Source organism: Cygnus olor, chromosome Z, assembly GCF_009769625.2.
Source record: "Cygnus olor isolate bCygOlo1 chromosome Z, bCygOlo1.pri.v2, whole genome shotgun sequence".
Taxonomy (NCBI): Eukaryota; Metazoa; Chordata; class Aves; order Anseriformes; family Anatidae; genus Cygnus; species Cygnus olor.
The window spans coordinates 3,069,741-3,084,814 of NC_049198.1; the positions used below are offsets into that span (position 1 = coordinate 3,069,741).

General features: G+C 41.1%; 1 protein-coding gene across 9 annotated transcripts in view; it reads left to right on the top strand.

Annotated features, from left to right (window-relative positions):
• The window catches only part of SMAD2 (SMAD family member 2), a 48,950-nt gene that overhangs the window by 19,167 nt on the left and 14,709 nt on the right, over window positions 1–15,074 (top strand). For 7 of the 9 annotated variants that reach the window (XM_040540576.1, XM_040540579.1, XM_040540577.1 and 4 more), the window contains one exon: window positions 14,197–14,286. The exons of the other annotated variants lie outside the window; for them this stretch is intronic. In XM_040540576.1, coding sequence (XP_040396510.1) covers window positions 14,197–14,286 — 90 coding nt within the window. The remainder of the gene's footprint in view (window positions 1–14,196; window positions 14,287–15,074) is intronic. 9 annotated transcript variants of the gene reach the window in all.

Genomic DNA, 15,074 nt, shown 5'->3' on the forward strand with positions numbered 1-15,074 from the left:
TTTACTGCTTGTTACTGCTCCATTACTCTTGACTTGGTTGCAGTGCTGGTTGGTGGAAAACTTCTGAAATTTACTGTATACAATGCGGTAGTCTCATTATGAACAGCTTTCGTTGGCCTGTGTCATGCTGCATTGTTTGAAGCAGACCAGCAGGATACAAGAGAACAATCAGAAGCTGGAGTAGGTTCACATCTCACTGCATATGCTTCAAAATTGGCAGAAGAACAATGAGATCAGGGAAATCCCCTTGGACGAGTGCTGCACAGTAATCTGACTTCAGCATTTGTTCAGAAAAAGATTCCCCAAATTGTGGCTTTTTATTTTGAAACGTGCAAGCAAGTTTTGGTAGGTCAAGAATTAAAAATTTTCACTTGGAGTCTTTGCCTGTAATTGTAGGTAAACTGAGTATTTCTTTGTGTGCTCAGGTTATCTTTTCTTACCTACTGGGTAGGTAGAAGTCTGATACAAAAGTAAACTCAGTGTTGCTTAAATGCATGTTTTTAAGGATACTGTTAAGTTGAATTGGTGAGTTGCATTCCAGGACTGGTCTTCACTTCCTCTTAGATTTGTGGGAAGCTTCAAGTCAAGTTCCTCTGTTGAGATTTAAAATAATTTTAACTCCTGCTGTAGTTCTGAAACCTTGCACATGAAGAAAATCTAGTATCAACTGATATGGAGTCTTTCAGCTCGGTTGTGGAAAGCTGTGTTAGAAGCAGTGCTCGACTTTCAGGTGTGTTTGGTTGAAAGACTCTCCTCTTTAATAGGTCACTCAAATGTTAATTTCATGGGCTCCAACTACGCTTTCCAAGAGCACTTTCTGAACCTTGATGTGTTTCTGTAAGTCTGCAGCAGCACAGCATCTGCTCACCAAAACTTATTGGCAGTCCTGTCCTGTCTTTCTGTAACAAACATATCCCCTTCTGTAACAGGGAGGGGGGCTTGAATATAAACTTAAAGGTTGTAGCAAGGACAGAATTTAGCTGTGTCCATTCTGGTGAATTTCAAACAGTTAACAAAGAAAATACATTTTTGTTCACTTATTTAACTTATGTTTGTTTTGCTTATGTCCAATGTATCTGTCTTACAGACTGATAACTTGTCAAAGCAGTTAGAGTTCAGTGTTTTGCTGTTCCCCATGTCTTTCAATGAGACGAATATAGGTGGAGAGCAGAAGGTCTCCTGCCAATGGGATGGTGCCTGTGGCAAATAGCATTGGTGACAGTCATTTTAAAAATGCTGTAATATCCTGCTCAACGACGAGACATTCTTACCGCAGCCCAGAGCTGGAATATGTGTTCCTCATGTGGACACCCTTTGTTTTCTCCAACAGCTAGCCTTTCCCAGAAGGATTTAACCAGCTCTCTTTGCACTGAGAAGCTATCTGTTTACTCGAATGCTGATATTCACAAGCCTTTGAAACTCTGATCTTTGGCTGCAATAGTACAGGGAGAGAGCAGGGTAACTGCCACATCAACACAGGGCAGGTGCTGGTGGATCAGGGTTGACACCTGACAAGTGGAGCGAGGAAGAGGAAAACTATTGGATGTCCTCAGAAAGTACTTCAGCTATTAAACAACTGCAAGTGAGGCAAGAGTGCTTGTAGGCATCATCTGCAGTTGTGTATTCTGGGTATGGGTCATGAACAAGATGCCAATTACTTCAGGACATGTCTGTCATCTTAACACTTCCTTTTTCCCTAGCTGTAGGCAGTGAAGCTCAAGAAATAGGCTTTGATCCCTGTTCTAAGGGATCTGTCCCGTAAGTACTGAAGTTTTCTGTCATTAATGTCTCATATGGGGTCCCATATTCTGTTCTGGGCCTGAGGAGAATAGAGGCCTGTAGCCAGGCACCCTGGCTGATAGATTTTTGCCTTTACTCAACATGTAAGGCTATGCAGTATCTCAGGGAACAAACTACATTCATTAAAAAAAAACAACTTTCTTGTACCTGAATGCTGATACTTCTTTAAGCCTTTTTATGGCTTCCTTGGTGGTTATGAATTTTCTTTAATATTTCTAGTAAAATACAGGCATTGCTATGTGTGAAGGCAATGCCATTGTCTGACTTCAGTTAATTTTTATATTTACATATAAATTTGCTGTAACAGCCACAGCACAGGTGCTATTCAGTTCTCTTCCGCAGTATGTTGCCTGGGGAAGCTTTCTCTATGGCTCAAACCTTACCTTCATTTGACTCCTCTTACTTGCAGGGAGTTCTGCATGCACTGGGGACCTTAGTTATGTAGTACTTGAGTTTCTTTGATTTTTTTTATTCCTCTTCTCTGAAGATACTCTTGTTTGGACATGGATTAAGGTCAGTATGTTCTCTCAAAAGTTTCACCAGTTTTCTGCTAGGTGTGCCCGCACAGCTGGTGTAGGCTGTAACAGGAGTCATTCTGGTATGGTGTAGAGGCTTTGCTGCATTGAGCACTTTAATATATATCCTGTGTTCACTTGTCTTCCTGGGTTTCCCAAGGTGGGTGTGTAATCCATAGGGGAACTGTCCAGTAGCATCTTTGGTTTGAAACAAGGTATTAAAAGATTCCTGTAACTGTTGTTCTAAGAGCAATCTTTTGCCAAATTAGCATATTTTTCAGGCAATGAGGCTAAGATAAACGTCTTGCACAGCTAATCCCTCCCCCTCACCACTCCAAATACTCACTAGTTTGAGATAGTTAATCAAAATGTCACATCTTCAGTTTTTCTGCTGTCCACCAGTTACAAAACAGCCCACTCGTAGTGCTCACCCACTTGGAGGGGGACAGGCTGCTTTAAAGAAATCATTTGACTTTGCCCTTGGTAGCTGTACTGGGTAGCTTGTGGGAAAAGCTTTCACCTACTCTGACTAATAGTGGTTGGAGAACTTGAGACAAAGGTCATCTTTGAATGTTTGTGCGGTGCTAGTCCTGAAATGTGTGTGCCAAGCTCTGTTTGTCTTTTGAAAGTACGACCTGTGAGATTGCCATCAGCTGTTAGCAGAGCCATTTGTTGTGGATAGCTCAGCCAGTGTTGTGATGGATATGGCTTTCTGTAAAGATCCTTTGTCCTTTGGTACTCTTGATTCTGTTCAGGTCTGCCTTCACCGTAGTCCCTGTTAGGGATGATGCAGACTGTCAATCTGTGGAGCTGCGTTGGGTGTCATCTTAACTCACAGCCTGACATTGCTTTCTAATAGGAAACAGAAGAATGAAAAAGTAACCACATGTGGTGTGAAATGAGATGAATCGGTAGGTTGTTCATTCCTTATGTAATTTGCAAGTAAAAGAAAGGTTTTTAATAGATCGACATCGCTCCTGTTCTAGAAGACTGTGCCAGTCATCTCTCTTTAGTTGAAACAAATCAGTGGTAATTTAATTATTAGAAAGGAATTGCTCAATCCTCTGTTTTAATAGAGGTGGTACAAGAGTGGAGGACAGATGGCAATTTCTCAGGCTGAGTTGCTGAGCATACTTGCTTCATAGCTGCATGCAACATCTCACCAGCTACCCAGAGCTCTGAAAGGTTATTTCCTAAATGAACATTTTCAGAACATGTGTCCCTGGATACCCTTCCTTTACTCCAGTAATAAAGCTGTGATCCTTTATTTCTTTCAGGATGTCTGGTGGCCTTCTGATATCTTAAATGTCTTTGGAGTTTCTGACAAAAGACTTCAGTATGATGTCCTCAGATGAAATACAGATATCTTATGTTAATATTAGCTCACTCAGACACATAATGAGCACAGTGCTTCCAGCTGTGGGAATTTTGAAATTACACGCTTCTGTCCCAGTTGAAATGCTGTATTTACATTTCTGAGGGTAGTAGGGAGAAACTGCAAAATAACTTAGCAGTCAGAAAACTTTTATTGGATACAGTAGTATAACAAATGAAAGCACCATAGGAATTCAAAGTTAGCATTTCAGAAATGACATCTCAAAGTACAAACCTGCTTCCTTACAGCTTGTGAGGCTATGTGTTGGTCTACTTTTTTCTGCCTGGTTAGTCTCAGGGGAGGTGCCATTGTGAATGCTGTTGTACATTTGCAACCCTCACTGGACATGGGGCTTTTTGATGGCTTTTTGAATGTTTCATTAGGAGGGCTAAATCTACATTGTAGTTAGTCTTATCACCAGCAAGTTTGCTCAGAGTTCGTGAGATATAAGTTGCAGCTGCTCAAAGCAGTTATGTTGGAGTAGGGAACTGCAGGGCAAGTTTCCCAGTAGAGCTGTTAGCTCATGATTTCCGTAGGCCGCTTCTGCGTGCTCCCTGCATTCAGTCTCTCTAGCACAAGGCTTAGACTTGCGGCCAGCTCTCTGCTGACTCTTAAGAGAGGCTTATCAGCGCTGCATGCCGTCTGTTTCTCGGTCCCGAGCACCATCTCTGTGCTGCCTGACCTTGCTCTTTGTAAGCTTACGAGTTTGCAGGTTGCTCTCTGCCTGACTGAACAGGGAGTGAAGGCCCCTTGATAGGATGTGCATCTAAACAGACCATATGGACAGCAAGGAAAATAAATGGTTTCCTTCTGCTTGGTTTCCATGGCACCCTGGAAAAATTGCTCTTGAACTGTGAGGTGCTATCCTTCCAAGCATCTTCTGGTACTGAGGGGAAAAAATAAAGGTAATGCTGAGTGTTGTTGGATGCTTTATTTTGTCTGACAGCACTGGGCTAGCACGTCAGGATTTGGGAGAAGGGAGGAGGATGAATTGCTTTGAAGGGGCCTTGTATCTGTACTTCTGCCTTTGTCGGCGGTTTGTTGGACATGTGACCGGGAAGAAGTGTGCCTTGAGAAAAGGCAACAGAAGCAGACACTGTTCATCGAGCTGAGTGGCTGGCCTGGCACTGTGCAGGGCTGGGAGAAACCAGCCACTGGCCCTGCTCTGAGCGATGGGTGGCCATGCTGTTGGCCTCTAACAGAGTCTCTTTTGTACTTCACCTTCCACTTCTGCATCCCCTGTGGACATCCTCAGAGTTTAAGCTAAAGTAAATGGCATTGTTCAAGCACTTCTTTTTCTCTTTCCCCCAGTCTCCCTTAACAGAGAGGTTAACTGTATCCCGTGGCTCGTGCTTTTCTGGTTATTTTGATGTGTTAATTTTTTAGCATAGATCTATTTATAAGAAAGGTTACTTGAGTCATTTTCCACAGTTCAAATGCTGAATTTTGTATTTGATGTAACGATTTTTTAATGTATTGCATAAAATTTAATGTCCGCTTTTTTCTCGAAAGGGTTCTGATTAAGAGGAGAGTTGTGTAATGATTCCTGACTTATATTCCACTCAGTATGCACATTTGTAAACATTTCTTTCTTGGCTATAGTACGTCTTCAGTGTTTGTGTGGGGAGCAGGTAGGCAGGGAGAAAAGGTACAGTTACTGTTGTGAACAAATAATCTGTGTTGGATATGCTGGAAGAAAGGTCTGTTTTTTGGATTCTGGGGGAGAGGCGGAACAAAGCTTTTTTTATGTATCGAAGGCTACTTACAAATAAAAGTAAATCGAGGGGGTTGGAGGCACTTGAGGAAGCACTCATAATTGTGGGAGTCGAGTGCCCAGCTGCCAGCATTGCTATTGTTTTGCTGAGTTTGTGCTGAGAGAGAAACTTGTGCTCTGAGTTCTCTAAGAGCTTTCTCTTCTGCAGTCCAGGTCTCCTTTAGACATTACTTAATATCCTTTTCCTATACTTAACAGGCTCTGTTGCTTCCTTTGAAGAATGGGAGAATCTGGTAGCTGTCTAACTGCCCACCTATACTTCTGTTCAAGTATCTGTTTACTCTGGTTGCTAATACTATCCTTTAACTGTTTTTTTTAATTTCTTTTCTTCCTTTCCCAGTGGTCTGTTTCTCTACTCGTGTCTGTCACAGAACAATCTCATTGCAAGAGTCGTGTCCAGCTCCTTTTAATGAATGCCACTGCAGATTTGTCTAAATGATTTTTAAGAGGAATTCAGGCTTGTGCTTTTTGTTCAGCATCGGCCAAGATATTAGCTCATCACTCTAGCTGATGCTTAGAAAAATCATTTCATACTAAATTCCCAAGTCTTTACACTTTCTGTTGCGAGAAAAGGAGATTGGGACTTGTGTTACTTGGCATTACTCACAAGCAGAATTGTACTGCTATGGCTTTGAGTCGTGCCAGCTGACGAATGCGTATGTCTGCTTATTTACATTTAAGTGAGTAGATGATATTTTGTCACTATAATGTAGGTTGATGGAAGTGTAAGCAAGAAGACTGGTCAGTTCTGCTGGGATGCAAAGCAATGTGGGATCCAAAGAGGTGTAGGGTAGATCTCTAATGAAAGTAACTTAAAATTTGCATTGTTATTGCAGATCTGTTTAATGTTTTCTAACTGAGAACAGATCTGAGTGCAGATAACCTTCTCCCTGCCACCCCAGCATGGGGAAAATAAACCACGAGCAACATATAATTCAGTAGCTGAGGCGTTTAAGTGAGCCAAAGTACACTTTACAGGAAGCTTTTGTTCAGACAACTGGCTGTGGAGCTAGCAGAGATGCTGTTTGCAAACACAGGTAGTGTAATTGGCATTGCTACTGGCTGATGCAGACATTTTAGGCTGTAATGTGGAGAAATGCTAGCTGACAGTATATAGGAAGGACTGTCAACTTGGAATATAAAAGTAGCTACGCATACTTTCCTTTGAAACACGGAATTAAGGAAACCGTGATCAGGCAGATTTCATCGGAACTGTAAACTGTGCTGAATATAATCTGCTATGTAAGTCATGAAACTTTTTGATTGGTGATCTCGACTAATTTCACAGAATCACAGGATCATCTAGGTTGGAAGAGACCTCCAAGATCACCAAGTCCAACCTCTGATCTAACATTAACTTTGTATTGTCTCTCAGCCTTTCAAATCCATCATTCCTGTTACCTTCAAGACTCTTGTTCCAAAGGTTTGGTATACCCCTTTGTATGCCTCCCTCTGAGCTTTATGGGTTCTTGAACCCCAGTGTCATCAGGAAGAAACCAGCAGAAGAGGAGCAAGGATTCAGTTCTTTCATCCACCAGTTGATCCTTTTCTTAGTATCAGTGGAGTAAAGGACAGTGTCTTCACAGGAGCATAACTTCAATCCAGCTATACCAGTGCTGAACTGGAGCTTAAGTAAATATAACTGTGTTCTTGTTTTCCAGTTCTGTATATTGTGTATAAGGTCTTAGACTTAAGGTCTTACATAATAAAATCTAAAAAAAAGATACAGGTCTTCAATCTACAGGCTTTAACCCGTTTTCTCAGGCAAATTTTACAGAAGTAGCCATGAGTAATGTTAAGGCAATGTAATTTATTCCTTTCTTATGAGAAAATGGGATTCTGTAAGTCTGGTAACTATTTTTTAGAGTTCTAACTTAATTTTGGGTAGTTTGGTTGTAACAAAAATTCGTTCTTGAAGCAAATTCTGCACCTCCTTCTGGCCCCCTTGACAAAATCTCAGTGAAGGTAGTAAGTCCTGTAATTGGTAAGCTGCTATGAAGGCGTTTCTGTGCCTGTACTAAATAACTTCTGTATTGTACGTGAACACTTCATTTTCATTTGATGCATTTTCTCATTTAGACTGCACGTGAAAATAAGTGAAAACATAAGTGTCAGGCTCACAACTCTAGAGAAGCTTTGAATGGGAATTTTGGATTTAGGAAACTAACTCATTATTGTCTCCCATGTAAAAAGTGAATAAAAGGAGTATTGTCACAATTTGCTGAAATTATTTTTCTTTCAGTGGCAGCTCCAGCACTACAAATGCCTCAGGAAAAGGTAGGGGCAGATAAACTACCTTTGGTGGTAGAAAGGCCTGTGAGGTTAAGGTGGAGGAGAAAGATGAAGGGAAAAGATTGCCTTGAAAATGAACTTGCAAACCTGTTACTCGCTGTAGACTCTGAAATGTATGATTCAGGAAAATAATTGGGAGTTTAACTGTAATAAGTGTAGTACCTAACAAATAGGGGATGTCAGTGTCCAAGACCTTTATGTAATGATTCCTGAGTAAAACAGACTTTGGCTAATGTGATGAAATTTGCTTTTCAAATTTTATTTTTCATCTTTCTAGTGCTACCACTTCATTTAGGAAAGAGACTGCCAACTGAACTTCATGCCTTCCTGCTCCTGTAGAGCCACCCCTTTTCTTTGCAGGACTGAAGAATAATATGGAATTGCAGTTACGCTTCAGCTGTGACAATATTTACCAACTTCTATAGAGAGTTTCTGCTACTTGATATATAAACATCTTTGAAGTGGTTCCGCTTAACTTGCATCTGATGTAGTGTTTGTTGCAAGTACTTAATTTAGTACAAAGAAAGTACCTAAAGCATGCAGTGTTTGCAACACTATGAACAGTTTTAGTGGTAAGAAGGTTGCTTTGTCCAATCTGTCACTCTGTAAAAAAGACTGAATTCACAATAGTAGGTACCTGTTCGGGCTGCTGTCTGTGTATTACATGTGTGTAACCGTTCTGATACACACGCAGTACTGTTTAAAACTGTGCTGACTTCAGGTTCTTCCAGCTATAACCTCAATAAAACAGCATCTCTCTACAACTAGATATCATTGATAAGACATCCTATCTTTGTCCCTATGTGTATCATCTATTTTGCAAATGCACTTGGGGAAAGTACAGGAATGTCTTGGAGTGTTTGCAGTGCAGTGCCATGCACAGACACCAGCTTGTTTGATGCTGTGGTCACAGCTATTTGGACAGCACTTGCATATATTTGCTTGGATCTTGCAAATTGTAAAAGTCAAAAAAAAGCCAAGTACCTCTGGCTTTTAGCAATGCTGAGGGACTGAATCTAAGTAGGCAGCCTAGGTTGAACACCAAGCTGAGGTGGCTTTATTAGTTGGCATCTGGACGTCCGTAAAGACTGCGGACTGTTCTGTGTCAATGCATCTCCAATCATGGGAGTTTCTAATTCAGAATTAGTGCCACTGCAAGTCAGAATGCAAACGGCTTTCTGAATTTGCTAAGATGAGATCGTACTGTCACAGACTAACATTAATATGATGGTTGGCAACACATCTTTTGGGAAACGGAGAGCAGTACCCTTATCCTGTTCCTTTTTCCACCTTGATGGGCAGCGTCCTTTGCCGCTAATCATACTGCAAGTATAAGAATCTGTCTTCAGTCAGCGTGTTCCAGTTGATGCGCTCCATCTACTCTAGACTGCTTGATCCTTTGCAGTTTATATCTCATTATTACGGATATTGATACAGACTTTGATTATTCCAGTAAGGATATGAGTTTAAAAAAAACAACAGTTGGATGTTTTGCTCAAGTGTGGCTGAAACTGCTTTTGTCTGTGTTCATCCTTTATGGGCAGGTTAAAAATTCATTTATATTTGAAGCAGATGTCCACTTTCTTAGTAGGCTTTTATCGAGTAAGCCTACTGTTCAAGTAAGGTAGCTTGTACTGTTTATGCTGATTGGGAACATCATCTGTACCATGTAGACTTACGCAATACAAGAACTTTTTTGGTTATCTTTATGTTTAGGTTCTTCCTGCATCCATGTTTTTCCTGTGTGTCAGTATTTTGCGTCTTACTGAAGAGAAGTGGTTTTGGCACTTTGTCTCAAAATTGTGAAGCATTGCTACAGCTCTCTGCTGTTTAGGTAATTTCTTGCCCAGAGTAGGGTTTTTTGGAGCTCGGATTTTCCTGTTAAAGGAAATGATGAAATGGAAGAACTGAAGGCATACTCTGTACTGTTGCATGCTGATAGCCACATTAAAGATTCTTCTTGCCAGAACTGTGTAATATCATCTGAGATGCTGCTCCTTATAAGCAGATAAAAAGGTTGAAACGCCAACTCTTGCAGCCCTTTCCATTTAGGGAAAGGCTCAGGCAGAAGTAGCATTGGTTCCACCCAGTTATAACTTGTCTGACCCTTTCTTCACCACATCTGTGTTCTGGTCAGTCCTGACATTGGAATTGCAGGACTGAGTTGTCCCAGGCTGAGTGTGAAGCAGATGTTCGCTATAACACTGACTTTTCCCTGAAAATCCCTGGGTTTAGCAGTTCTTTCTTGCAAGTAGCCTTAGAGCATTTCTTCTTCTTCTAGGAAGTAGTTTTCTTTTGCTAGAACTTCAGAACACATGGAAAATTAAGTCAATTTGATTGTTTAAATCCTTAAAGTCCCTTAAAATAAATTCAGTAATTTTGTAGGGTCTGCAAAAGCAGGAATCCTAGTATCCTAGAGCAAGCTTGTTTGAAGTGCTGGAGGCCACAGAATATGGTGATCTGCTAATCTAAACCCGTATTGAAAAGATTTAGAATGAGTAAATAAAAAAAACAACAGCAAAGCTAGCTTTTGAATAGTTGACCTCGTTTATGTCAACAGTTAAATTGTATTGAGACCAGCTATGAAAATGCTCCTTGGAATGAATCTGTCCACTCTGCTGGGAGGAAGTGTATTAGCGCTGAGCTTGTATTTTGGAGTATATTTAAGCCCTGTCTACACAGGAAAGATTTAAGTCCTGCTTGGCTGCAGGAGTCAAAATATATTTTGGAAACAATGATGGCTTACCAGTGCTGCAATATACAATGGGTTCAAAACAACAACCAAAAAAAAAAGCTGTTCTATAAAACATGAAGCCTGAAGTGTGCTTCAAGGCTTCACCCTGAGGGCAGCCTGCTCGCTAAAGGTGAAATGGTGATACGTGCTGGCTACTTCGCTCCTAATAAATTAAACGTGCCTGGGAATGTTCCCAGGCACCGTGGCCAACTGGCTCGGGACTGCCTGTGTCCGTGCTCTTACGCTCTTTGCTTCCAGAGCAGGGTGGCTGCAGCTGAACTGCCCAGTGCAAGCGGTCCCAATTGTGTGCCGAGTCACAGAGCTGGGAATTGAGTGGGAGAGCACTAATTGGCACAGTGCAGTGCTGGGGAATGTCCTAGCTGCTTTCTAGCATACATGATCATGTTCCAGGGCCTGGGAACATTTCCAGATGAGATTTAACTTATGAGTACAGATGTTAGTTCTCAATTCTTCTGATATCTTTATGGACTAAAGCAAAGAAGGAGCCTTCCTCCCCTAAGGGATCTGGGACACTTCAGAAAGGTAAGTTTAGGAGATAATGTACCCTATTTATTTCGGGGCACAAATTCTGTGCTACCTAATTCTGTGCCACCTGTTTGCCACTTAGATGGTTTTAGTGGCTGCTTAAGCATCTTTCAGAATGCAGTCACCTTTACAGCCACCAGCAATCTGGGATGAATAGGAGTCTCAGCCCTCCTCCGCCAGGCTATTGCTTGTGTGAGAATGAGCATGTATAGGAGCAGTAACTGCAGGGTAATGGAGATGCTGTGTAGGAAGAATGTCTTTATGGTGGTCAGGTCAGAAATCTCATTCTGATTGGGGTGTGTACGAATAGTAAGAGTCCAAGGTTAGACTGGGTGATGTGGTGGGAGGAAGTCTTGTACCTCTTGGGCAGTGGATCTTGTGGGAGCAGGAGAGTGGGGAAACCACTTCATTTCCTAAGAAGTTTCTCCCAGTGAATGGTAAAATTGATGACTACATTTGATCGTACAGGGCTATTTCCTGCAGACTGTAGTGTTCGTGCATTTTTGGATCTGGAATGTACTCCTAGTGTAGATGAGCCAGTAACCCATTGATATTAATCCCAGCTCTAAGCAGACATATGTCCTGGAAGACAGCATATTGCATAAGATGCTGAGTGATGGAGCAGTTTTGGTCTGAACTGTTCATTTTTTTCTGTGCCCCGTTTTTCAACGCTCCCACCTGTTTCCTTACCATCTTCTTTCTCCAGGGTGCCCTGGGTTTCAGTGCTAGTTAGGGCTCCATCATGCAGTCACTTCAGAATACTCTTTCTTTTCATAGGGCTTGGAATATGTTATCAAGTACAATAGTTCAAATATTTATAGAGAAAAGTTAACATAAAATATTGTTCATCACTCTCTAAGGGCTATACAATTTTACTTTTGAATATGTTGGTTTGAGTTGTGCGAAGCAACTCTGTGGCACGTTGCGCTTACACCAGTGATGCACCCCACAATTTTAGGAACATAATTTATGTGACAACATCAGCTTTGGAACATTGATTTGTATAAGGGATCTGTTGCTCAAAGGTGGTAAGCTGTTCGAGCTGGCTGTGTCAATTAATACACAGCACGCTCTGTCTGCTGATCACTCTTCTAATTTCATGTGTATTATGATCTGTCTTACAAGCAGCAGTGGTGCATATATAAGGACACAGTACAGTGCAGGGATGCTCCCTGATATCCCGCAGGCTGCCCGTGTGTCTGCAAGCCAACCGTTCTGTCCTTGCACAGCTTCTGGCAGCCTGCTGTCCTGGAGGCAGCTTAGGAATTCGAACGAGAGAGGTTGCAGGTTCTACCAATGGTCAGTGTCCCTCTTCTGCCTGCTCTGATTCTGGCCTGAGAGCTGTCCTTTTTGTCGGTGTCTTAGGTGGATGCAACTGGTTCAGGGCAGTTGGCTCTTCTTGGAGAGCTGCTTGTTGGAGAATGGGCCTTTACATGTGGAAGTCTGCTGCTGCAAAAATACAGAAGTTCATCTGGCATAGGACTTCCACTTGTGTCCGTTGGCAGTAAAATGTCAAAGGTCATGTTTTGTTAAATGTTTCTTTTTGTCATTAAGTGCAAACTGCTGTCACACGTCACAATCTCATCCCCCCTCTGCAATGCTTGTGTAGCTCCACAGTGAGTAAAAGAACTGATCTGGCTGAAAAGCAACTCAAAAAACTTGAATTTTCAGCCATGTCTGTCAAGTTCACTGCTTTGGCTCACTGCTCAATTGCACGAACATTTCAGCATCCCTGGGGTGGTATTAGAAGTGAGGCACGTGGTACGAGCACATACGGGACCAGAACCATTCTTTTGCTTTGCCAGTAGCCTGCACTAAGGTGTTACTAAAGTGACCATGGAATTGAGGTGGTTGTCTGTCCTGAAGATGGTTTTAAGTATAATGCTGTGCTGTCTGCTCTTTTATTTTGTAACACTAATGAATTTTCCCTGTGTGGGGAGGAGAAATAAAAATACCTATCTCACTTCTACTCCCTTGAGCACCCAATCCAAACTTATGAGTATATCGTCTAAGATTAGTAGCTTAAATGAAAAAAAACCAAATGATATATTTAGCAAGCCTCTATTTAAAACCAGGAGTTTGGTGAACTTGTATTCTCTTCTTTCCGCTGCAACTTTTCAGAGGCTCTTAACTTCAAATGTAATGTAGCAGCCAGTCAGATTTCCAGCTTTGTGCTAGTGGAGTTGCTTGTCGCCCAAATTCTCTTTGTTTCTGTGGCGCCAAGTCTACTTGTGTGTTACTTAAGTAAAATAAACTGTCAGTTCCCAGTGGTCACAGAGCACATCTATGATCACTCGAGATTGAGCTATGCCTCTGAAAATGTGCTGCCCATTTATAAGCCCGTGCTGTTTTCTTGCTTTGCTTAAATCGGTTGCTTTTAGTCTGTGCCTGTCACTGGAGGCTCCTTTTTCTTTACTTCTGTGATTGTCACTGAACCAGTTTGGTGAAGAAATAGTTCTCTCATTTCCTTCTGCTTGGTTTAACAATTAGGTTTGTTGTTCTATAGTTAAGACTTAAAATGCAATTCTGTAAAACTGTAGTAAATGTATGTTTTATATGCCATAGAAGATAGTTTTCAGTTATTTAATCAATGAAAGTACAGAAAATAGTGTGAAATATCAGTTGCAACATGCTTTTCTTTGGAGCGAGTGTTCCTGTTTTGGAAAAGCAGTAAATTAGTACGTGCATGGAGAACGAGACTGCTGAAGTGATGGTACCTTAAAGTTAGGCTGTGATGGTTCAGATTCAGATACACATGGCCTTTGTTTCTGATCTTAGGGCAGCTTATATTTAAAAACAAAAACAAAGCAACAAAAAAAGCGCCCTGAAACTACCCTTGAAAACTGAATTTTAAGAGCTAGGCTGAAGTTTTGCCTGTTTTAAGGAACATTATAGCTGTATTGACTACTTAGTCAGAGAACTTGTTCACCTTTTAAAAACATTATCATTTACCTTGAATCACGTGTTCCATTTTGATAGCCTCCTTCATATAGAAAATATAGCATGAGATGTCTGTTTAAATGCGAGTCTAATAATGCTCTATCTTCTATGTGAAGGGAAGTATTCTGTACATTTTTCCATGTTTGACATCATGGTGTTTTGAATAACCATGTTCCATATTCATATCAATTTTTTGTTTTTGTTTTCAATTTATGCACAGCACTTGCTCTGAAATTTGGGGACTGAGTACACCAAACACGATAGATCAGTGGGATACAACAGGCCTTTACAGCTTCTCTGAACAAACCAGGTGAATATTCTGCCCTCTCTCGCATCATAGAAATCTTGTGGGAGGGATTGGATTTGGAGGGTCTGTAATGGGATGCTTTAGCTGTAAAATAGACTAAAATGCTTTGTAGGCCTCTCATGGTACAGCATTTTAAAATATTTGCTTGCCAGTGTAGAAATCCAAGTGTTCTCAGCTGATGTTTTGACCAATGAAATTCTAATTCCGGAATATTCCTTTTTCACGCCAGTGCCGTTGAAAGAATGGGAAGACTTGTTAAATGCAAGCTCTAATGTGATTTGGTATTTATATTAACAAAGTTGGGCTACTTAATTCTTTAGACCTAATCTTACAAAGTGTTTAAACTGCTTTGTATGCCACAAGCTTTCAGTTAAACCTTGCTAATTGGCTCAGATACGAGCTACTAAAGAACTGTTTGTAAATTCTTCAGTAGTTAATGGTGGGCAAATTCTGAACAGGTTCTTTATTTTTTCATGTCACATTACTTGATTTGTGTATTGAGGTTTGTCTCCCATCCCATAACGATCATAAACATCTGCATTTTTGTAAGCATATGCAGTCAGTCTTAAAACTAGCAAAACATTTTCAGCTGGTAGCAAGGCAGATGAAGTCAAGAAGATAAACTGTACAGCCCTTACGAGATGCGTGTTCATGCTTTTTGCATTACAGTTATACTGCCATGTGGATCACTTGGGCAGCTGACTGCTTATAGGCTTATTTGCAGTCCTGGGGGAATTCTTATGCTTAAAGCCATAAAGTATCTGTGCCACAGTAAAGCCTTGAGGTTTAGA